General features: G+C 39.3%; 8 protein-coding genes across 17 annotated transcripts; 3 read left to right on the top strand and 5 right to left on the bottom strand.

The window, feature by feature from the left end:
• Window positions 1–107: 107 nt before the first annotated feature.
• Window positions 108–4,895, top strand: Vps16a (vacuolar protein sorting 16). The gene is made up of 15 exons (XM_078181827.1): window positions 108–291; window positions 417–603; window positions 669–797; window positions 869–1,010; window positions 1,083–1,207; window positions 1,299–1,480; window positions 1,553–2,062; window positions 2,131–2,275; window positions 2,353–2,487; window positions 2,562–2,723; window positions 2,805–2,954; window positions 3,021–3,268; window positions 3,342–3,438; window positions 3,527–3,630; window positions 3,695–4,895. Exons 1-15 carry the CDS (start codon window positions 185–187, stop codon window positions 3,831–3,833), a joined length of 2,562 nt encoding a protein of 853 aa, XP_078037953.1. The 5' UTR covers window positions 108–184; the 3' UTR covers window positions 3,834–4,895.
• Window positions 3,971–5,894, bottom strand: Ppcs (phosphopantothenoylcysteine synthetase). Of its 2 annotated transcripts, XM_078181838.1 has the most exons (7): window positions 5,602–5,894; window positions 5,337–5,524; window positions 5,126–5,256; window positions 4,939–5,036; window positions 4,634–4,848; window positions 4,383–4,565; window positions 3,971–4,321 (listed from the first exon to the last, which is right to left on the bottom strand). In XM_078181838.1, exons 2-7 carry the CDS (start codon window positions 5,463–5,465, stop codon window positions 4,142–4,144), a joined length of 936 nt encoding a protein of 311 aa, XP_078037964.1. In that variant the 5' UTR covers window positions 5,466–5,524; window positions 5,602–5,894; the 3' UTR covers window positions 3,971–4,141. The 2 variants fall into 2 exon arrangements, with proteins under 2 accessions (XP_078037964.1, XP_078037965.1); XM_078181839.1 differs by lacking the exon at window positions 5,602–5,894 and having other exon boundaries at window positions 5,337–5,594.
• Window positions 5,895–6,027: 133 nt separating this feature from the next.
• Window positions 6,028–6,724, bottom strand: Nd-mlrq (NADH dehydrogenase (ubiquinone) MLRQ subunit). The gene is made up of 3 exons (XM_078181842.1): window positions 6,564–6,724; window positions 6,352–6,498; window positions 6,028–6,277 (listed from the first exon to the last, which is right to left on the bottom strand). The coding sequence occupies exons 1-3, from the start codon at window positions 6,612–6,614 to the stop codon at window positions 6,224–6,226; spliced, it is 252 nt and encodes an 83-aa protein (XP_078037968.1). The 5' UTR covers window positions 6,615–6,724; the 3' UTR covers window positions 6,028–6,223.
• A 78-nt stretch (window positions 6,725–6,802) lies between these two features.
• Fer (tyrosine-protein kinase Fer) lies at window positions 6,803–11,802 on the top strand. Of its 8 annotated transcripts, XM_078181830.1 has the most exons (17): window positions 6,806–6,927; window positions 7,005–7,425; window positions 7,569–7,830; window positions 7,913–8,086; window positions 8,186–8,282; window positions 8,339–8,534; window positions 8,733–8,870; window positions 8,950–9,159; window positions 9,236–9,419; window positions 9,538–9,708; window positions 10,062–10,295; window positions 10,389–10,565; window positions 10,672–10,885; window positions 10,969–11,121; window positions 11,217–11,339; window positions 11,446–11,568; window positions 11,660–11,802. In XM_078181830.1, the coding sequence occupies exons 3-17, from the start codon at window positions 7,618–7,620 to the stop codon at window positions 11,800–11,802; spliced, it is 2,550 nt and encodes an 849-aa protein (XP_078037956.1). In that variant the 5' UTR covers window positions 6,806–6,927; window positions 7,005–7,425; window positions 7,569–7,617. The 8 variants fall into 8 exon arrangements, with proteins under 8 accessions (XP_078037958.1, XP_078037957.1, XP_078037956.1 ...); XM_078181832.1 differs by having other exon boundaries at window positions 6,803–6,927; window positions 7,005–7,830; window positions 10,389–10,538; XM_078181831.1 differs by having other exon boundaries at window positions 6,804–6,927; window positions 7,005–7,830; window positions 8,342–8,534.
• Window positions 11,803–12,918: 1,116 nt separating this feature from the next.
• Window positions 12,919–14,598, bottom strand: Eif2balpha (eukaryotic translation initiation factor 2B subunit alpha). Of its 2 annotated transcripts, XM_078181840.1 has the most exons (8): window positions 14,376–14,598; window positions 14,216–14,317; window positions 14,007–14,146; window positions 13,769–13,885; window positions 13,576–13,688; window positions 13,340–13,484; window positions 13,149–13,274; window positions 12,919–13,079 (listed from the first exon to the last, which is right to left on the bottom strand). In XM_078181840.1, the coding sequence occupies exons 1-8, from the start codon at window positions 14,386–14,388 to the stop codon at window positions 12,930–12,932; spliced, it is 906 nt and encodes a 301-aa protein (XP_078037966.1). In that variant the 5' UTR covers window positions 14,389–14,598; the 3' UTR covers window positions 12,919–12,929. The 2 variants fall into 2 exon arrangements, with proteins under 2 accessions (XP_078037966.1, XP_078037967.1); XM_078181841.1 differs by lacking the exon at window positions 14,376–14,598 and having other exon boundaries at window positions 14,007–14,143; window positions 14,216–14,318.
• A 138-nt stretch (window positions 14,599–14,736) lies between these two features.
• Window positions 14,737–17,251, top strand: LOC144470547 (coiled-coil domain-containing protein 149-like). Its single transcript, XM_078181837.1, has 9 exons — window positions 14,737–15,206; window positions 15,282–15,451; window positions 15,537–15,744; window positions 15,820–15,986; window positions 16,055–16,127; window positions 16,219–16,303; window positions 16,377–16,521; window positions 16,594–16,691; window positions 16,767–17,251. The coding sequence occupies exons 1-9, from the start codon at window positions 15,135–15,137 to the stop codon at window positions 17,003–17,005; spliced, it is 1,257 nt and encodes a 418-aa protein (XP_078037963.1). The 5' UTR covers window positions 14,737–15,134; the 3' UTR covers window positions 17,006–17,251.
• A 79-nt stretch (window positions 17,252–17,330) lies between these two features.
• On the bottom strand, window positions 17,331–18,583 carry LOC144470576 (uncharacterized). The gene is made up of 6 exons (XM_078181888.1): window positions 18,505–18,583; window positions 18,343–18,434; window positions 18,115–18,270; window positions 17,757–18,041; window positions 17,565–17,677; window positions 17,331–17,490 (listed from the first exon to the last, which is right to left on the bottom strand). The coding sequence occupies exons 1-6, from the start codon at window positions 18,581–18,583 to the stop codon at window positions 17,331–17,333; spliced, it is 885 nt and encodes a 294-aa protein (XP_078038014.1).
• Window positions 18,584–18,608: 25 nt separating this feature from the next.
• On the bottom strand, window positions 18,609–22,944 carry LOC144470575 (proclotting enzyme). The gene is made up of 8 exons (XM_078181887.1): window positions 22,578–22,944; window positions 21,601–21,672; window positions 21,179–21,508; window positions 20,682–21,084; window positions 20,352–20,599; window positions 20,093–20,285; window positions 19,559–19,836; window positions 18,609–19,489 (listed from the first exon to the last, which is right to left on the bottom strand). The coding sequence occupies exons 1-8, from the start codon at window positions 22,600–22,602 to the stop codon at window positions 19,197–19,199; spliced, it is 1,842 nt and encodes a 613-aa protein (XP_078038013.1). The 5' UTR covers window positions 22,603–22,944; the 3' UTR covers window positions 18,609–19,196.
• Between the last annotated feature and the right edge of the window lie 196 nt (window positions 22,945–23,140).

The following is a 23,140-nucleotide window of genomic DNA, read 5'->3' as shown; positions in this document are numbered from 1 at the left end:
TCTTCTTGGTGGATCGGTACCGCAGCGACTGCGAACGAAATGAACAGCCGTAAACAAACGTGGTCGATCTGTGTTCGTTTCCATCTATCATGCACATATATTCCTAACCAAGGAGACGAAGCGATCGTGCGATAAACGTAAAAAGTGACAGATATGGCGAACACGATAATTCGTTGACCAAACTATGGATCCTGTACGGAAATCGACATCGTCGAAATTCAATTTTTTTTCTTCAGACATGCTGGCGATGTTAACAGCGAATTGGTTCCCTTTGGAAGACGCGTTTATTAGGTAACGAACAGGAATAAGGTTACAGATTAACACGCCCAAGAAACACAAACAAACAGCGCTCGGATAAGATGACAAGTGGAAAATACATTGTATAATATCGTTGAGAAACTCTATTGTTTTTTTAGAAAGTTCAAACTCTACCCTTTATCGTTTCAAAATGAGGTTTCGGATACCAATTTATTGGTGGCAGCTCCTTACGGTGGTCCGATCGCAATCACCAGGGATCCTAAGAAGTTCGTTAAAGTTCACGGATCGAGTAAACCTGTAATATACATGTATACCTCGGCGGGAAAGTTAACAGCCAAATTACAAGTAAATGTCGTTAATTTCTGGTGAAACTTTTACGATTTGGAATTTTATATCTTTCTGCTTTTCAGTGGAGCGGCGGACAATTGGTTGGTATGGGGTGGTCGGAGCAGGAAGAACTATTGTGTGTACAAGACGATGGTATGGTTCACATATACGATATGTTCGGCACATTCCAACACGCGTTTTCTATGGGAAATGTATGTAATCTTTTTCTATGTCTTCTGTACGATGATAGAAATTTGTTTATTGTTTTATGTTCTTATGTTAGGAGGTTAAAGACACTAAAGTCTTGGAAGCAAAGTTCTTTAGAACATACAACAGAACTGGTGTGGCTGTTTTAACGTATACCAATCGGGTATTTTTTGTGAATAACGTAGCTGAACCAAAAGTTAGACAAATAGATGTTTCTAGTAAGGTTTTGTAGTTCCTGTTAACCGACGCTTTACTAGCGATTCATTGACGTCTGATTGTCCTCATTTTAGGATTTGGAGGACCTATAGATCACTGGTGTATGGTACACCTCAAAAGAGAAACCACAGTTATTTTATCCCACAAGAATGGACTAGCTGTAGTCGAAATGCCTGATTGTCAGAAAGATATAGCATTCGTAAGATTTTGATTAAAAATTCAATTGAAGTTACAAAACTATACAATGCAGACAAAACTATACATATATATATATATATGTGCTCTTTCAGAAAACCATTTTCACAAGGCACGACAAAGTTTCTAGCATAATCGCCATCGCTGTTTCTGAAGACGCCCTTGATATAGCTCTTTATTCTGATACGGGATACCTGTACATGGGTTCAATAGATTTTAGAGAGAAATATTGCGAGCACAATATGAACACCAAAGAAACTTTAACGAGCATGGCATGGTTAGAATTATTGTAAAATGTCGTTCGCATTCGACAACGACGATACTAACTTTCGTGGTATGGTGTTCGCAGGTGTGAAAGGGCTGCTGTTGTTTGCAGTTGGGACAGTACTGTAGTAGTAGTAGGATTAAAAAGCGAAACGATAATGTATACGTACAACGGCCCGGTACATCTAGTCCAAGAGATGGACGCTGTGCGCGTTTTGTCTGCAACGTCCCATCATATGATACAGTTTGTACCGCTCACGACTCAGAAGATATTTCGAATTAATTCAACCGATCCTGCGTCCTATCTCTTGGAAGCTTTGAAGCAATTTCAGAAGAAGAGTCACAAGGCCGCCAGTTACATAGATCTTATTAAAAGCGAACTAGATACGGCGATAGAGGATTGCATCGATGGTGCCGGTTACGAATATGACTTTAATACGCAAAAGCTTTTAATGAGAGCTGCTAAATTCGGAATGGAGTTCAGCAAGATAGTTGACTGCTCTGTTCGTATGCATTACAATGACATGTGTCGCAAACTGAGGGTTCTGAATGCTCTGAAACACCCTGCGATTGGGATCCCGATAACTCGCGAGCAGTATCCTTAGCCCTGTATATTTTCTTTCTGTCCCTTTGATAATGAAAACGACTTAACAACCTATTTAGATTTTTTAAACTAAAAACTGAAGTGATACTGGACAGACTCGTTGCCAGAAGACACTACTATTTGAGTATACAGATAGCACGACATCTCCAACTGCCGGAAGTTGAAGGAGAAAGCCGGATATTAGCCCACTGGGCCTGTTACAAAGTAATGTAATTAAAATTTTTGCTTCTGTCCAATTCCCATCGGATGGACTGAACTGATCTCCTCCTGTTTTCTGACAGGTGAAGCAAACTCAGTTGGATGAAGAACAAATAGCGGAAGAAATAGCCGACAAATTGGGATACGCGCCCGGCGTTTCTTACAGCGAAATTGCGGAAAAAGCAGCCGACAGTGGTAGAAAACAACTAGCTATCAAAGTAATAATTTTTAATCATATTTCTGTCTCTTCTTCTTGCTCCGATTCTCTATTCCTAACGCTCTTTATTGTTAGCTAATTGACTATGAACCCAGTGCGCACCAACAAGTACCGCTCTTGTTAAAACTTGGCGAGAATAGAGCTGCTCTGCGTAAAGCTGTCGAAAGCGGCAATACCGACTTAGTTTACACGGTGATACTTCGTCTGAGGGATAACATGGCGATCGGTGATTTCCAGGTGAACCTCTTATATTATCAAGCAGTTATGAACGATAGGGAACGACATATTTGATTCTAACTTTGTATGAATTTCTCGCAGACATCTATAATGCATTGTCCTGTGGCGATGGCGTTGTATATTAAATATTGCCAGTGTTACAACCGAGAGACCCTTCGAAGCATTTATAATCAGATCGACGACTTTCATTCTCAAGCTGTATGGTTTATCACCGAGAGCTATCAACAAAAGGTTTGCTTTAAATTAATAAACGATTGTCGTTCGAGTCGCAAACTATATTGTCGATATATATTACAGAACATGACGTCCAGGGAATCAATGTTACAATCCGCGCAGGAAAATTTCAAATTGGCCCGTAATGATACAAACGCGGCATTAACGGAGGAACAAATCAAACTATTGCGTTATCAAAAGTCTCTCGAAGAAATGCTTCACGAGTCAGTCGTTGGAAAGCCACTTCACGATACCGTCAAGTTACTATTGTTACAAAACGAATTGAAATTAGCAGACAAACTAAGATCGGAGTACAAGATATCGGATCGAAGGTGAGATCATACAAAAATATTTCTAAATTATAAATTCTTCCGAATATCCATATGATTGACATAAATCCGTCAGGTATTGGTGGCTGCGCATACAATGTTTGGCAGAGAAAAGTATGTGGACTGAATTGGAGAAATTATCCAAGAGTAAAAAGTCTCCTATCGGTTACGAGGTACTAGTCTTTAAACCCTACACAGTTGTCGTTTTTCGCGGAATCAAGCAAATTTCTTGAGCTAGCATCGTTTCTTCCTTTGTTACAGCCATTTATAGACGAGTGTTTAAAATATAATAATGACAAAGAAGCAAAGAAGTATTTACCCAAAGTGAAGGATGAACTGAGAGTGAAATATCTCGTCAAACTGAAGTAAGTATTACAGTAACAGCAACAAGTTTCTAATCTAACACAATAATCGATTACAATCTTATAGAATGTTAGAGGAAGCAGTTCAAACGGCGGTTGAACAGAAAGACGTTTCCGCGTTAATATTTATATTAGCGCAATGTGAACCGCATGATAGATTACTGATCGACAAAATTAATAAGTACACGACTAGCCTTAAGAGTTAATTTAAAGTTTTTATATTTACCTTTCCTTTTCACCTATAGATTTCGAACAAACAAATAAAGGAAACAATACCAAAGAAAAAACAAATTATTATCCGGGTTGAATCTTATAACCGTATAAAGATATAGTATACAGTATATGCATAATAGAATAATAACGAGACCATACAATGGAATATATTAACATGTAAATAGTTACAAATATATTAACAAGCTAATAGGCTCAATTTTTTACAAGTATCGTAAATACTTCGCTATGGCAATGTATAAAACATAACAACAATAGTTGCCGATCATTAGATTGGATATATTTATTTAATATTTCCTCGCATAAAATCTTGATGTCTTTCGACTAGGTCCGCTACTATTAATCGTTCAATTTCTTCACCTTTACTCAACTGTTCGCTCGTAAGCGATATAACATAGTACTTTTCATTAGTAACGATTGTCACTTCTTGCTTTCGAGTTTGCAACATATTGGCAATGACCAGCTGTGTGGAAAATCCTACTAATTAATTAATTCTCGTCGAATAAACAATTAAAATTACTTACATTATGTTTATACTTGTTAAGTGCATCTCTCGCTTTAACAATTAAGAGATTCTCGTCGGTTTCCAACTTAAATGAGACCACGTACGCTTCGGGAACCCAAAGGTTCACCAAAGGAGCTAGTATTTTAGGTACTAGCTGAAGCGATATCGTCGGTGGTCCGCTCGACGAAATCTTGTGCACTGACTGAAAATAATAATTATTTGTCTGTACCGTTAGTAAACTCTGGTAAACATTATTACGACAGGACATACCAACTCGTTGGATGGAATGTAAAAATCTGAAACTGCAGCTGCAAGATACAATATGGCTTTGTTCTTCAGACAAGCTAGAGCTTGGCATGTAGATTTTAGCAGCCAAAGATACTCGGAAAGTGTTGTAAACGTGAGCTGCAACAATTTCTTCTCATTCAATGCTTTTTCATATTTCTGTAATATGCTTGCTAACTTGTCCGTATACTGTGGCAATACTAAAAATTTATACAAAGAACATTAATATATATGTATATGATAACAATGTTTCCATAATATTTTGTTAATTGAACCAAAACAACTTATACCCGCAACATTAGATTTTCCATTTTGTTGTTCAATTTTTAACATGTCTAAAAACTTTTGTCCAATAAAATGTCTTGAAAATGGTTCCAGAGATTTAACCCTGTCAACAAATTGATGAAATTAAGATTACAGGGCAACTTTGTGGTAAGACAATGCCTTCTCCTAACAAGCATGTAACAAAATGACTACCTGTACATAAAAATTACAGCATATCCCTTTTCCAAAAAATATTCTGCTGATACAGATCCCCTTGTTCCCGCACTAAAATTATCTACAAACCTTACCGTATTATGTTCTAAGGGTGTTGTGGTACCTCCGCTCTACAACAGTATATCTGAATTATATAATGTTATATTGCATCATTAATATCAAATATTACATTCTACAAAATAAAACTCACCGTTATTAGAACAATCTCCTGATTCCTCTTTAACTGACATTCGATAAATTCTTTCAACAACGTTTCATTCTGCACGAGATCCTGAGGCGGTGAATGTTTTATATAAAATTCTTCCCACGATGGGTTCATTCTTGGATGTTAACAAAAAATTAACGTGCTCTAATGGTATGAAAATGTAACCAGTTTCTCTAAGGATTGAATAGAATTAAAAAATTAATCACAGTTTTCCACTGAGCCACGCTTTGTCGAATAAAATGCAACGTACGCCTGAAAACTAGCAAAATTATAATACCGCCTTATATAGATGAAATGAAATGACTTTCACATTGACCATTCTTATCGTTCATATCATATAATTTTAGAAATCATCATAGGTTCATACATATATGCATGCGTGTGAATACTATGCGCATGTATAACATGATGGTTAGATCTAAATTACGAGTGATCCAAGCGCTCTCTTGTGACGTAGTAAAAAATTTAAAGCACGCAATCGATAAAAATGTTCTGTTACGTTACCGAGGCAGGTAAGGTACTATATAGATGTACATACTCGGTATTACGTATTACATACATAACCTCCTTTGAACCTCTCTTTAAATCGTTTCCAATTCACAAACAATTTACACGTTGAAAAACAATCTATACATATTTCTCTATAATTTTAGAACGGCTCTGAAATCATAATAGCTGCAGAGTTAAAAGTCCATTTATTGTCTATCTATATTTAATTTAACTTTGTACATAAGAATAGATTGAAACTATAAGCGTCATTGCTGATCGCTTATCAGTGATACAGATGTAGAGAGTTAGGGCACAAGTTTCATAACAAAATGAGCTCTTAGACTTAAATGGCTAGAAATAATACTAGATTATATAAATTTCATTTAATATGTCGGGGCCGGAGATTTTGGATCTTGCCCGTAATGAGGAGAGCGGAACTAAAAATACAAAATATATCAGTCAATTAAAAATAGCGGATTTACGTGCTTGACGCGAGACGATGTGTATGTACCTTGTATTGTTTGTCTTTAAAATCGTTCCACGGTTCAGGATTTTTCTTTGGTAGCCACGAAACGTCGGGATTACGGGCAGCTAGGCGGAACAAATAAAATGTCGCTCCACATGCTCCTACTCCGATGCAGAAGAATAATGGTAACAGCTGATAACAGACAAAAATTGCAGTCCGACTTTTGTACGCACAATTACGATTGTCATTTTGCTCACCATCGGGTGCTTTTTTATCCCACTTAGGGAAAGACCTTCCATTTTAGCCATTTCGTCGAGCTAGAGTGTAGCAGTAGGAACACACACGGTGCAACTTCTGCTAGCCGCAGTGCTTCAGCTTCTACTCTACCGAACAACGATTCAGGCATTCACTTGTGTACGTACATATTGAATGCACATGTGTGCGTACTCGGCTCGCCGAACATAGCTTAAACTACAATTTGTCGCAGCTCATTGCGATACAGTCCAAACGCTATGTCGTTTTCACATTGCATCGTAATGCGATTGTGAAATACAATTTTATTTTCTTGCTGCGTTTAAATCATTTTATCTATATAATACTATTGGAAACAACAACCGACTGGTAATACTTTTTTATCTATTACGACATGCATTTAAACTGCACATAAAGTCTTTATGCAACACAAATTCATTTCACAGGATCTTCGAATCACAGGCAGATGTTGTTCATAAAAAGGAACACAGCTACATACGTGCATGTACATACATACGTGGAGTACGTAATGCATGTAGGTATGTACCATGCATTTATGTATCCGAAATAAATTGCTCGCAGCACATAACAAATCATACGTTATCGCGGTCGAACGAACCGTAATTGTAAATTATTGAACGTCGAACGCGGTGATCTCTAACGAAACACGAAAATCATTGAAAATAATTCATCGAGATATGCTTGTTTACACTGTAGATTCAACCTTCTACATATCAGTAATTGTTTCATGATGGTATTTTATGAGTAAAAGATAATTTTTACAATTTGAGGTCTGTATAAATATAAATGTTGATCTCAGCCACCTGAGCGAATGCGAAGATGCGCGAGAGACGAATCGAATAATTGGTACGTAAAATTTTGCTTGAAATGCGGTGTATCCTAGAGCGGTCTGTCAACATTTTATCGACATCGACCGATTCACTATCAGTGTCAGTATAATCGAACGCAAGAATGAATTTCTTTTCTTGACATATTTAAAAAAAAAAAAGTCAATAAAGACGTGACTGGGTGACTATAATAATCCGGACGATAAGCGGGATGGGGTTTTCGACAAGTCTGCAAGGGCAAGCGTTCCACGAGGCTCTGCTCGGTCGTCAGGATGCCGAGATCAAGCTTCTCGAAACGATGAAACGATGCTTGGCAATGAAAGTCAAATCGGATCGCGAATATGCCTCGACGATTTCCTCTCTAGCGGTGCAAGGGAAGAAGATCGAACGAAACGAAGATCTAATCGGTAGTCTCATAGCGCAGGTACTTTTTTTAAAGGATCCGTTTCGTCTAGCCTCCTTCACGGTTCGAGATTAGAATTGATTTTATGTGCATTATGTTCCAGAGTTGGAGAGATATGATGGATTCTGTTGATCAAACGGCTAAGTTAATCAAACAACAAGCAGACCAGGTTGACAATATAGTTGTTGAACACATTACAGTATTATGCGCAGAGAGAAGAAAAACCAGGAAACTATATCAGGAAGAACAGACATGGTTGAGTAATCAGTTTCAACAGGTATGCAATCGGATCTGTACCAATGTACTACGTATAGGGTGTACCAAATCTGTATATATAAATCCGATATTACAAGTGGAATTTTATGGCACTGTTTAGTTAACTGAAGATGTTGCCAGAAAGAAATTGGAATATCAGAAAAATCTGGAGGTGTACAAGCTAATGAGATCCCGTTTCGAAGAATATTATGTTAAATGTAAGCATTTTCATTATTTGTATCTAATATTTTGCTATATTTTGTGATATATTTAGCAGGCAGAGTGGGTAGAAAATTGGACGAAGTGAGGGAGAAATATCAGAAGGCCTGCAGAAAGCTTCATCTCACGCACAACGAATATGTGTTACTTCTGGGCGCTGTAACAGAATGTGAACACGATTTGAGAACGTCTTATTTGCCAAGCCTTCTTCACCGACAGCAGACAATCCATCAAGAACTGATAACATCTTGGTAAGTAATTCTGCAACTGTATCTGGAATAATTTAAGCTGTACTTCCTACTTTTGCATCGTAGATCGCTAATCTAATTTGTGTAAAATCTATATGCAAGCACATAGTTACGTACAAGGTAAATGTCTATAATAATAATGGTCATTTTGATTAATGGTCATACGAAAAGCAAACGAATAATATTGTCTATTTGTGGTAGGAAAGCCATACTCCAAGATGTAGTGAAGTACTCTGACTTTACTACGGATAAGTTTCAAGAGCTGCATCTGCGAATGCAGAAAGCCGTTGACGTGGTGAAACCTATGGAAGAGTGTAGGGACTTCATGGGAGAACATAGGTATTTGTAACTTTGTAGTTATTTTTGTTTTGGTCTAATTAACATGAATCAACTCAACGTTTGGTAACAATTGATGCAGAACACGATCAGCATCGCCGATAAGATTCACGTTTGACGAGAACCTTGTAGACGATACTTCGGGGAAGTTATTGCCAAATAAGTTGACAGTCGACAATCTAACAATAGATTGGTTACGAAATCGGTTAACAGAGCTGGAAACTTCTCTGAAAGCAACTCAACAGAACCGTCAGAATCCTCAGCATCCATCCGAAAACAATAGCGACTCTAAGTAAAATTTTAATCTTATCGAAATGACTGTATATGTGTATTGAGAAAAAATCTAATGAATCATTTCTCGTTATCAGGGCTTCGATTCTGGATTATACCCGTGAGAGAGAAGAACTACGTTTACGTTGCCAAGAGAAAAAACTTCAACGACAAGTGGACGTTATTAGATCTGCTTTGAACGAATTAGGTTGCGAGGAATTACCATTAGGATACGATCTTTCCATGGAAAGTACCTTTGTCGATTCGCCTGCAATCAGTAAGGTAATTATATTCGTTGATCAGGTTATGTCAGGTATGTCTCGCTCTTGCATTATCAGAACACTCCTAATATTATCTAGTATCAAAGGACTACTATCTGTTAGTACCACTACTCTTCCAGAAAGCCAGAATGCAAGATATCGGTTTCTGCACATTGCGAAGGAACCAACGATTCATGACAATATTTAAGACCCCTTTCAAATCTTTACCAATGATAAACAATGCAACAGATGGAATGATTAGATCAAGCAGTGAAAGTCCTGCTTCAAAACCGAATAGTATTTTACCAGTTGTATGTTCTATCCGTAATTTGTTACACGCGTAAATATGGTTTGCTGCGCATATGCTTGAACAATACCGCTTCGTTTGCATTATTTGTGATGTCGAACATTTATCGAAGAAGACGTAGATTAGAAATGTACCAAGTCTGACTACGATCTCTAAATTTTTGTTTTGCTTTAGATATTAACAGTACTGAATGGTCAACATTAACATATTTTAGCATGTTCAGTTTTGTACGAATTAACCGAGTCTGAATATTTTTCAGCTAACATGGACGTGACGAAATCTGAATATTGTAATTGTGATAGATATTTTATATAAAGTATAATTTGATTCCGTTGATTAATTACGATATGGTTCTAGGCACCGGTACGTGGAATATCACATTTGACGAATAACCAAAAAGGAAACGGAAACGGCGACCTCATGGAGGAAGAATGGTTCCATGGCGTGTTGCCAAGGGAGGAGGTAGTAAGATTACTAGTGAACGAGGGAGACTTCTTAGTACGCGAAACAACAAGAAACGACGAGTGCCAAATAGTTTTATCTGTTTGTTGGGATGGGCATAAACATTTTATTGTACAGACAACCACCGAGGTAAGAATGTGCATATATTTTTTGTAAAATTCATAACTTCGTAAGAGCATCTGCAATCTATAAAGCTGGCGATTTTATGTATTTCAATTTTAGGGACATTATAGATTCGAAGGACCAACGTTTCCGTCGATTCAGGAGTTGATTAGACATCAATGGCTATCCGGACTACCTGTAACTAGTCGGTCCGGAGCTATTCTCAAAACGCCGATCTTGCGCGAACGTTGGGAACTCAATAACGACGATGTAATTCTTCTAGAAAAAATAGGACGGGTATATTGAAATTTAAAAAGGAGGCAGTCGCAAAGAAAACCTTATAGAGCGATTTTTACTTTCGTAGAACTTACCCAAAACTTAATCAACGTTTGTTTCTTTGTAGGGTAACTTTGGGGATGTATATAAAGCGCAGCTTAAATCTTGTAAGACTGAAGTAGCTGTAAAAACCTGCAAAGTAACGTTACCCGATGAACAAAAACGTAAATTCTTGCAGGAAGGACGAATATTAAAGCAATACGATCATCCAAATGTAGTGAAACTTATTGGAATTTGTGTTCAAAAACAGCCAATCATGATCGTTATGGAATTGGTACCCGGTATGTAAATAATGTAAAGTAAAACCGTATTCGTTCAGTAATTTGAATGGGCTGATGAATGAACGTACACGTGTATATAACAGGTGGTTCCTTGCTAACATATTTAAGAAAAAGTTCTGGCAGCATCACGCAACAAGAACAGCTTCGTATGTGTAAAGATGCAGCAGCAGGTATGCGCTACTTAGAATCTAAGTATTGTATTCACAGAGACTTAGCAGCACGAAATTGTCTCGTAGGTAAATAAATAAAATACTTGTTTGTTATATGACAATTACGTAATAATTTTGTTAAGAGAACAGGAAAAGATACAGTGTGTAATCTTGGATTTTAGGATACGAGTCCATAGTAAAAATTTCAGACTTTGGTATGTCACGAGAGGAAGAAGAATACATAGTTTCAGATGGTATGAAACAAATTCCGATTAAATGGACCGCTCCGGAAGCATTGAATTTTGGTATTTCATAGACAATAGTATATCATACTTTCAAAACGATGTGTTTCAATATTTCGATTCTCTTCAGATTTTAAATATTATTCTCTAATCGTCATATTTAATGCAGGTAAATACACATCGTTGTGCGACGTTTGGAGTTACGGAGTACTGATGTGGGAAATATTTTCGAAGGGCGGAAATCCATACAGCGGAATGTCTAATGCTCAGGCTCGTGAGAAAATTGACGCGGGTAATAATATACAATAATATAATTGGTATAAATTAAAATAATTCATCTATAATAAATATAAACGATATAAACCCTATACGTGGATTTCTAGGTTATCGTATGCCAGCCCCGGAGAACACGCCTGACGAAATATACCGTTTAATGTTACGATGCTGGGAATACGAACCAGAAAAGCGTCCACATTTCGATCATATATACACTGTTGTCGAAACGCTGTCCCAGGCGTATTTGTAGAGGATAAGTTTATATTTGGTGCTAATCTTTATAAAGTATATTGTTACTTTCACATTTTTTTATGTGAGCTGTAAACCAGATCAGAAGTTAGAAGTTTCATGAAAGAATAATTATCATGAGAACGATGTCTTCCACTGGAACGTGTTCTTACAACATGCTTAAAAATTGACTGAATGAATTTCAGTTTCAATTTTAAGCGATTGCATCAACACAAATCCGAGCTTTTGATTTCTATTGGCTAATTCTTTTTTTAATTACTAGTAAACTTAATACGAATAGGTGTTACAAATGAAATTGTAACTTTCTTCGTTCGGCAATAAGCAGTGCTCCCTAAATCGATCACAATTGAATAGTTTTCTTTTTAGACATCGACACACTGATGATCTATTAATTGGCGTTTTATTTTTCTAATGTATTTATGCATAGTATTTTATGTATTGCATCGTGTATACTTGTTTCTTAAGTATTCTTCGTCTTTTTTTATATACAAATATTTTCATTTCACTTTATCGTTAAATATTTATCCGTCCACCAGAGTCTTATAGAAAAAAAGAAACTGTATACATGTATTTATATTGTAACGATTATTCAGATCGTGAATTTGAACTGTGCTGTCTCATATTATTGTGAAAAATAATTGTTAAAAATAGATTGTATGCTGATATACTTGTTAAAATTGTCAAGTATATTTGAATTATGTTACGTGCGACACAGGCTAAATAATCGTGAAAATTTAATTTTCACGAGGTATATGCAGTGCATAGGATTTTATTTTAAATGTTGCACAATACTGCTGTGAAATATGCGAGATATTTAACCAATAGAGTGCACATAATTTACATTTAACGTAATAATGCAGGAAGATAAAGTATATTCGTATACCGTATATACCTATGTCTCAAAAAAATCTAAATTTTGAAATTTGTCTATATTTATGTTCATAAATAGAGCTGATATATTTTACTTTTTCTATGGTCAAATACTCAGGATTTTCCCAAAAACGAGCTGCTAAACCTGTAGTCTGTTATAAAAATGTAATTTCTCCGGCGCTTATGTAAGTAAGTGTATATTATGTACAACGATCTTAGAAAAAGAATTAAAGTTATTTTACTCACTGTACAAATGTTTTACAAATATAATTTTATTAGTTCATCGCTCACAGCCGAAGGGGTTAAAATCCCCAAATCGGTAAACAAAAGGCTAATATAATGAGGTGGTGTGTAATCAACTAATGGATGTTCTTTTCGTAGATCTTTTTTTAATGTGGTTGCTGTATACTGTAAAAAGAAAAATGTGAAGACGAATAGAATTTCATACACAACGATATAGAAAAGCCGACGCATTACCTTAAATTCATCCGGCAGATCGACTTGATTTAAGGGGTAAATTCTTGAAAATTTGAAACTTTCAGTGAGTACATAAAAAGGCTTTTTCACTTCTTTGGCGCACATAGCCATTGTATATGTGCCAACCTACAAGGAAATTGTATCAATGTATAACTTTATGTACAGATTTTTTTGATCGATAACTTTTTTACCTTATTGATAACACCGCCGCTTTCTGCTACACCTTCTGCTCCTACCATGACCATATCAACCTGCTCCATAACGTATCCCATTGCCGAATCTAATATGAGTGTACACGACACACCTAACTTCGTTAAATTTCGACACATTTCCTTTCTATAATTGTTTTAGAAAATAATGGTATATTGCAAAAGGTAGAAAAAAAATGTGCAAGATAATACCTATAATCAATGCTAACAAAACATACCCACTATTATCTGGGGAAGAAGACGTTACGTAGACTTCAAATATTTTATTACTAAGAGCAGCCTCTGTCATCGCATGTAATACTACTCTAGATTTCGAGTGTGTTAAGATTTTCTAAAATATGTACCAGAATAATGCAATTTATCGTTAACAAAAACAAATTACAATTTGTTCTAAATATAACGAAGACTTACAGATCCATCCGTAATGAAATGGGCAGCCACTTTTGCTACCTTCCCTCTAGCTGCCACTAATTTCTCATGAAATATGTTTCCCCTATGAAGCATAATATCCTTGCATTCTGCAATCGACTAATTGAAACACTTATAAATGATATATTAATTACTAAATCAAATACGGAGCTTTTTAAATATTTTGGAATCAATAAAAGAAGAAGAGTCGGTCTCGAGGAAGGCTTAATAAATATTTTACCGGAGTATCCAATGTTGCTAAGGTTATAAAACGAAGAAACAGTTCGCTACCAGATGCGATCGCGGTAACAGGATTATCTGTGGACCTCATCGCGTCTATCGCATTTTGTAAACAATACCTAAGTTCCTGGACTGTCTCTGCTACGATTAGAGGAGACATTTAATATTTCTAATTTAATATTTCGAACATGTTCTAAGAACTACACTTACACTTTGAATACTCTAAAACTTTGAGTAACGTTCGAATAGCGGCCATCCCAGCGGAAACATCTTTCTCATTTTTAATAATACCGTTGAAGTATTCACATATTTCTATAAAAATATAAACGTTAAAACTGAATTGTAAAACGAGCAATACGAAGATAATCACCTTGTTTATCCATGATTATATAATTGTGATATTATCTACTAAATTCAAAATACAGCGTTCTGTATTTTATTCGAAAAATTACTATATGAAAATATTGTTTTAATAAACTCGAACGGTCGCAAACACTACCGGACGGTGCTTTTAGGTTACGCAAAGGTTAGAATGACACAGTCGATCGCGCAAGCGTTTCACGCACTCGCGACAAGGCCAACCGGTGACACCACTCTCGACGATCGGCGATCACTGCGAAACGAGCAGAAACAATATGCTGCGCGCGCAGTGGATTACGGTACTTGTGGCGCCATCGGTGGTGAAACCAAATAATTTGGCTAACAGTTTGAGCGTTTCGCCACCGATGGCGCCATTAGACGAATTATTGCTATCCTTGTCTTATACATTGTGCAACATAGAAAAAGAAATACAGTCCTCCTTATCACTACGTGTAAGAAATGTCTAATGAAATAACAGAGTTCAAAACACATAAACAATAATTATTGTCATATAATTTCGATTCGAACGACTCCAATAAACTATTATGTATAATATATGCGTTACATATTTTAGTAACGATTGGTAGTAAACACGTGAATTGTGTTTAATTATTAGTCATTGAATCGATAGATTTTTCCATTCTCACTTTTGTGTTTGTTTCCCTCGTTCGTTGTATTTTATCGTTTCCCTAAGCCGAAAACAAACGGTATTATTGATAAAGTGCGCATGAGAGTATAGAATATCTAATTTCTATCGCTTCATTTAATTATGGCTCACGAAAGAAGCGAGAAAGATTCTAATATCGCAATGACGAGTGGTAATGACAGTCTTGCATCAAAAGTAGGTTATTGTAATCAACAATGTTTTTCTTTTAAAACTTGAAGGATTCGTGACTAATATCGATCGAATTTGCAGGAGATGTTGGAGAAACGGTTGCAAATGAAATCGGAAGAAGTCGAGTCCTTAAACAGCGAATTACGTGAATGTAAATTGCAAGGGGATCAATTTAAGTCGATGGCAGAACAGACGCAAGAAAGATTTGTACAGTTAAGAAGACAGCTAAACAGTATACAAGATTCAAATGGGTATATAGTTTGAATTATAATATTGTCTTGTTGAAAATTATATTAGGTGCAAATGGATCCAGTTACAAGTAAAAATGTTTTGCAGGTGTTACAGTCCAGAGAAGCACTTTAAGACTTTGGATTTATTGACGGAAGCTCGCGAACAGAATAAATGTCTTAGATGGCAAGTGTTGACTTTAAGGCAGAAATTGGGAGAGAAAGGAGCAGACGTTAAACCTCAAGACACACAATCTGCACCTGCTGTTCATCAAAGAGAAGAAATGATAGAACAGTTGGAGAGATTAAACGTTAAAGTGAGCCTCTATGAATCCAACACAACATAATGCTGATTATAAATTTTAAGAATGTCTGGTACATTTGTTTTTCAGTGTACTCAGTTGCAAACAGATTTACAGATAGTTTTAGATGAGAAACATGAACTAGAAATGGAGAGAGACGCGTTTAAATGTAAAGCACACAGGCTAAATCACGAACTGTCAAAAGCCTTAAACGCATCCAAACCAGTGGATGTAGATGCTCTTATCAACGAGAATAGGTAAGACGTGGATCGATTAATTTGTGGAATTGTTAAGCAAAGAATTATCGAAAATTATAACCTTTCAGATATTTACAAGAAAGATTGCAACAGTTAATAGAAGAGAACGAACTGACGAAACAATCGCTTTCTAAATACAAAGTAAAGATGCACATTTATATGGTTATTGACATTGTTGTCAACGATTGACTACGTTCTGTCGTAATCCGTGATAAAATAATCACATTTTCAGAGTATGCTGGATAGTAAACGGATAAAAGGATCCGTCAAGTTGGGAGCTAATACGACTGCCGGTACGATTATGACCCACAAGCAAGGTCAGTTGTTGCTACAGCGCGTTCAATGATAATATAGCACAAATACATATCGTTTTGAAATATGCACTTTTAGTGGAGCAGTTATTGCATCATGACGCTCATGTACCAGCTCAGAAATCTGCAGCAGCAATGGCAGATTTACGATGTCTATGCGTGGCTTTGTTGGAAGCGCTAAACGATAAAACATTAGCTTTGGCGCATCAAAAGAAAGCAAACAAGTCAGTAGCGAATTTGAAAATTAAACGATTTACGGTTGATCACCGAGTTAATAATGCGTACGATAATTACAGAATATTGGCCTTGAGAATATGCGAATTGGATAGCACGGTGGAGTCACCGTCAACGAAATTATTAGAAGGATATACAAGCGCGAACGTGGACGCGAGATGTGAGTAAATGGTTTACTCACTTGCCGTGTCGAACAGTTAAATAGTTTAATTGATTGATATCCTATTTTCCATAGGCGAGAAAGACATGGCAGATCTTGTAGAAACGACTGGATATCACGTAGGAAATGTCAAAGAATTCTGCGACATTGAGCCTTCGGATAAGAGCAGCAGCTTACCAGCCAACGTATCATCTTCGGAAAGTCAAATCATGAATCAATTGCATTCCATACAAATGAGCCTTCCGAAAAATTTGAGGGTTTTAATTCAGAAGGCGATAAACAATTTAAAAGAGAACGATAAGGAGAAAGTATAGGGCATCGATAAACATGGTGCATAATGTAAAGTGTATAATTTAAAATGTAAACTGTAAAATGTGAAATGTAAAAATGTTCTTCTAAAAATCTAGTTCAAGCTAAAAAAGTACAAGTGTTCAAAATGCAGCGAGTGTATAAAGGATCTGCACGACAGGCATTTTATTGCCGGTTAATATATAGAGAATAGAACGTTAACGTATGAATAAACTTTTCATTTCGATAATAAAAAAAAATGATAAAACGCAGATTTTGTTTTTAATACTTATCTTACCGCTGACCAAAAGATTGCGGCTGTTTATAATGGAAGAATAAAATTCGTTAATTCTAGCAGTAAAAGCTTTGTGCGAGGTGTCGACGTTCTCCTAGACTTCTCTGGTACAAAATCGAGTTCAATTGGTTCAACCACTTATTGACGACAAAAGACTCCATAATTTTCATCGAAGTTGGTCTTCCTTTTCGCGGAATGCTCGTATGCACCCCTCTGCTAACGAATGCGGAATGTTTTACGATTCAGCAAAAAGTTTTCACGAAAAGGCATTGTAGAACCAATTACGTTACCGCGTTCTCTGCGTTTGCGATTTCACCGGGTCGTTTGCATCTTTCTCTTTTGTCGTGTAATTCAAGTGAGATTCTCTCGTTTGTTTTTGCCGCTGCCTCTTGCGAACATGCATCTTATCAAACTAAACCGATTAGACTTACATCGATCGCATAGTATAGTTCAAAACAGCACGAACCGTATGAAATGCACACCTGTCGCGAGAGAAGCATTAGTTTCCGGCCACGTTCCACGTTTGCCCGCGAAACAGATACCCGTCGGAGCCGTTGCTCGCACTGCTTCCGTTTCAAAAGATCTCGATACGCCAATGTCTTCTTAGTAGTCCAATCTTCGAAGGATATCCTGTTAGGATTTCGAATTTTTTCCGTGTTCTTCTCGGGGTTTTTCGAAGGGTTTTTCGATTGTGGTCGCTTCAACACTTTACGCCAAATCTCGATCAAGTTTTCGTTGGCCGAAACGACGTCTTTTTCGTCATCTCGCTAAAAGCATGTCAAACATCTGTGAATAGTCGCGTGCGAGTTTCAATGCGATCTACATTTCTGCATTGCATACTTTGGACAAAGAAGTATTCTCGGTGCTCGTTCGTAGCAATTCTTCACATTCGTTCGGTGGTTCGGTCACTTTCAATAATTTTGCGGAAGATGGAATCGTTCCACGTTTGTATTTTTGTCGGTTCGATCTACGGTGGGCAACGGTAGCTGATATATCCTGAAAAGAAAAGGTAAGTAACAGAGAAAAAGACGAAATTTCCCTGAGCAAACCATCGATTGACCGAATTACATCGTCTTCCTTCTGATTCGTATCCTTTTGATCGAACTGTTTCTTGAAATACCATTCTTCGTAGATCATTCGACGAAACTTGATCACTTGTTCTATAGAAAAAAAGCGAACACATTTCCAGTACATACTCTATCGCATTAGTTTCTTTTTAGCCGCACTAACCGTTATCCTCCAGCGCTTCGTTCACCACTTGCTTCACGAGACTCTCCAAATTTTGAACCGAAACGCTTTTGCTTTTCATGTTTGACGTTCTCGTAACTATAGATTTGATCGATTAGCTAAAAGATGCGGAAAGATGTTTTTCATGAACAGGCAAAAACGCAGAAATTTCGAATGGAATCGCGTGATGCGTTTACAGAACAGTGGACACGCGCAACGAGAAATCGTGAATTTATTTACAGCTTACTTCTTGATAGGCACTTGCGTTTATTTGGAATTTGTTGGTTCGAGATTCTTTGAAATTCCGATCCAATGAATTCTCTCGAGTCAAAGTAATACCGATATACGTTAATATGATATTATACATGATACGTACGCGAGCATAGATGCGCGCTTCACGTAGCGGTAATACAAAAAGTAATTAAAAATAATGTTAATAATAAGAACGCCATAATGGTAATAATAAGATTAACAACAACGACGACAACAACGATAATATTGTGTAACTAGTTCTAGTTACAATATAACGATAATTCTTGGCACGCATCCATGATCAAAAATGCAGGAACACGCGATTCCTTTGTTAATATCCATGCACGTAAACACACGGCATAGCACAACACGGCACAGCACAGCACGGTACGATACCCTTATTATATCGCCCTGTTCTCATCCGTGATCGCGACCGTGATCGATCAGAAATTGCTCTTAATCCAGTCGGTGTACTCGGTGACACGCGTGTAAACGCCAGGATAACCGGGTTCGCCGCACTTGTTGCCGAAGGAGACGATACCGATCTGAATCCAACGACCGTCAGCTCTGAGCATCAATGGACCGCCGGAATCCCCTTGGCAGGCGTCTTTGCCACCCTGACTGTATCCGGCACACAGAAAATTGTTGGTAATTGGTTGAAAGTAAGCCGAGTTGCAATCCTCGTTCCTCCAGACCGGAAGAACCGCTTGCCTCTGCACGGTGCTTTCTTTGCCCCCTGTTTGTAAGAAAAAAACCGATAAGAATCGAACCGTTGCATAGGCATAAACGATCAGACACTACGCACCGTAATAAGTGGTACCCCATCCGACCACGGTGGGTCTCGCGCCAGCGAATCGTTCGTTTCGATAACGCGCTTGCGGCAAGCAGATCGGTATCACGTACGGCGACTTCCGTACAGGTCTGGTCAGCTCGAGGACCGCGATATCGTTGTAGAACCCGACTCTGGAGAACTTCGGATGCGCGTGTATCTGCTTGACCGTGTAGGTTTCCGGAGCGGACGGTTCATCGTCCCTCTCGAGGTCTATGTCTCCGAGCCTCACGGTGAATTGTCTCGCCGCGAACCTGCGCACCCGCATGCAACCGCACGCGTCACGATATTAAAATATTGTGCAACTATGCGATAACGTGCGATTATGCAATATCGATACCAAACTGCGGATATTTATGGACATTGTCAATTTCATACAATAAATTGTAAATATAAAGTGAAGATACTGTTGGTTCCTATTACTTTATAGATTTTTTGTTTGCATTCTAGGAATCTTATAAACGCATAAAGAGCCACAGTTTAATCGGTAATAACTCGATCGGCGCTCACGGTCGTTGACGTTGATCGCGCATGCAATGAGCAGCAGTGAGGATGTGCCTCGGACCGATCAGCGAGCCGCCGCACCAGAATTCCGTGCGTTTCGCGCCGTGTAAAAAGATCGCTGCCATCCATGGCCAGCGTCCTGGCAAGGCTTCCTCGCCGCCGACCACTCGATATTTCCCCGAATTTCTCACGCCGCACTCTGCAAACGAAAACCATCAGTTTTACTTCTTCTTTTACCCTTACTTCACCGTTTTCGCTTCTTTACCTTCGTCGTCCTGTATAAAGTTGTTGTCGATGCTCGACACGCTCGACTCGGGGATGGATACCGCGTTCGATTCCGTCGTCGACGGATTCTGACCATCCGTGAGACCAAGGTGTGGGGCCGACGTTGTCGTCGACAGTACGGGGAACAGTGGAATAGGCCGCGGTGTTTGCAGTTTCGTCGGCCGTATCGGTGGACGTTGAGTGTGCACGCTGACAATTCCGTTCCCCGGAATCACGCTGATCGATTCGCTGAAAATTGCATTCATTCTGATTACCGAATTTTTTATTTTTTTTTTAACAAATAAATAAATGAACTCGTAGAAGAACCAACCCTGCGTTGTCGGGTTTGTCGTTGAGAGGACAGCACACGCCAGGAACGAACAAACTCTTGAAGCACAGAGATTGTCTGAGCTTGGTTAAATCCAGCAAAAGCTGAGGACAGTTGCTCAGATCCTGGCAGTTTCCTGGGACGCCGTCGGCGGTCGTGCAACCGGACGACGATACCGATACCGGTAAGGAGTCCTTCTCCCTGTTGCTGACAACGTCGTCCGTCGAGATCTTGGAGGAGAACGTGGATGCTGGCGGTGACCCGGGAGAAGACGATGAAGGAGACGACAACATCAAGCTAGTCGTAGAGGAGGTCGTAGCTGAAGAGTCCGAAGAAATTGATGGGCTTCGCAAGGGCAAAGCCACTTCGCGTACCAACGGCGCTATACTGTCCGTCACGTTGCGACCTGCGTATAAAGAATCGGCAGATTATCCAAACGCAAACGTCGAGGAAAATGGAAGAGGCGAGAACAGCCGCGTCTGTGTTCGCGAGATTTTTACCGAGGATATTCTTCGAGATGGTGTATATGGCCGACGGTAGTTCCTTTGGGGGGTAATTCGAGTTCTCCACGCCTCTCGTCATGTTGACAATGTAGCTGCCGACCGTGTTCAAGGCGCCCAAAGTCTCACTAATCGCGATCAATGGATCGGGCTCCTCGCGTCTCGCCAGCTCCATTCTTACCAGCTTCCCGTGGTTCCTCGTGTCTCTGCGGAAAGTTCCCGGGATCGTTCTTCGCGGATCGTCGAGTGCCGTTCGCCGCCATGGTCCGGCGACCGGCCCAGCCATCGGTCCTACGAACATAGGCGAGCTCGGAATCCCGTACCTCGCCGCTGAAAACACAGACAAGCCGTGCCGGCGTGCTCGCAATTAAAACCAAATTTCCCATGTTCGCCGTTTTTTTACCGTGTCGTTTCCTACTTACGATAACTGTATCGCGCTATATCGTCGCTACTACACCAGGAACTCGTTAGCAAAATCCATATCGCGCAGATTTCTGAAACAATCGTTTGGCTGAGCGCAACTCTTCTATCCATCGGCGCCCGAAAGATCGTCCAATGCGATCTCGTTGCGCAACGATCGGGGTTTATCCGTCCCAAGAGGACAGCTTTCGACTTTTCTGGGAAACGCGGTGTCTCGATGACGCGCGACACCAGTTACATATTTTCTTTTCGGTAACCCCCTCGTGAATGGTTTTTACTCCCTCCCCCTCCCGGTTAGCGCCGGATGAAATTTCGTATCGTCACGATTCGGCGAGCGAGCAAGGGAGGGTACGGCGATTAAGCGGCGGCGCGAACGTGAAGACTTTTCGGAACGAGTTGACGTACACGAACTTTATCGACGGTGAAAGTTGCTCGGGACGCGAGAAAGCGCACCGCCTCTTTCTTCCGTTCACTGATTCATCGACGATTCATGCCCCGACCTTTAGCGTTTCGCGAAACGCAAGCGATCCCGAGCGATCCGAAAACAAGAAGATCAACCGAAAAGCAACCGTAGAATCGCGCCACGACGAGTAAATGTTAGAAAATTCGTGACGTATGATTTTCATCAACGTTATCGAATCGATCGGGGAAGCAACCTTTAATTCGCGGAAGGATCGACGATCCGAGGGTGAATCCGTTCAAGGGTAAACGCGCCCTCGAACTCGGTGCTAGAGCGACAGAGCGATAGGGCGTCGCGCCGTGACGCGGGGCGGTCATTTCAAAACCGTTCGCGCGAAATTCTAATCGGTCGATCGATGGAACACTGCTGTTCGATTAGGAAAAATCGTTTATTTTTCTCGCGGTTCGTTCGGACGAAAAAAAACGATAGGAACGATACGTGTTTCGACAGGACCTCGGACAACTTTCGAAAAGCGAACATCGATCGTTCGTGCCGATCACCGTCGACGAGCTAACTTACCGAAGAGAACGACGGACGGCAACATCCTGGAGCAATGTCAAAACGTCAACGATTCCCATTCACAGACATTCCAGATGGTTAACCGCTACCACTACCGATACCTGCGAGAAGACGTGCGGCCTCAAACTATTTCGATAGAGTTGTCGCGACCGCGTTGGTACCGGCGAATTGTTCATCGTCTATCGTCCTCCCGACAATCAGCCGGACAGAGAAAGAGTGCGTGTGTGAAAGAGCAAGCGAGAGTGAGCGACTGAAAGAAAAAGAGAGAGAGAGCGAGAGAGATACAGGGAGACAGGAAAAACCAAATAGATGAAGAGGGAGGGGGGAAGGACAGAGAAGACAGAGAAGATTGAGAGCGAGGTGACGGAGGATGGTCGATAGGGGCCTGAAAACACACAGAGAGACCCAACCGAGGAGGTGGCGAAGTCTCGCGTCGAGCAGGACAGAGAGAAAAAAGGAGTAGCTGTGATGAAAGAGAACGCGAACGAGGAATGAAGACCGACCGAAATCCTAAGACCGAATATCGAGGACCGTGGGTGCTTCGGGACCGAAGCTCAGCCGTG

This window comes from Augochlora pura, chromosome 5 (assembly GCF_028453695.1).
Source record: "Augochlora pura isolate Apur16 chromosome 5, APUR_v2.2.1, whole genome shotgun sequence".
In the NCBI taxonomy this organism is placed as follows: Eukaryota; Metazoa; Arthropoda; class Insecta; order Hymenoptera; family Halictidae; genus Augochlora; species Augochlora pura.
Note: the sequence above shows the minus strand (reverse complement) of the source record. Positions and strands in the feature narration are given on the sequence as shown.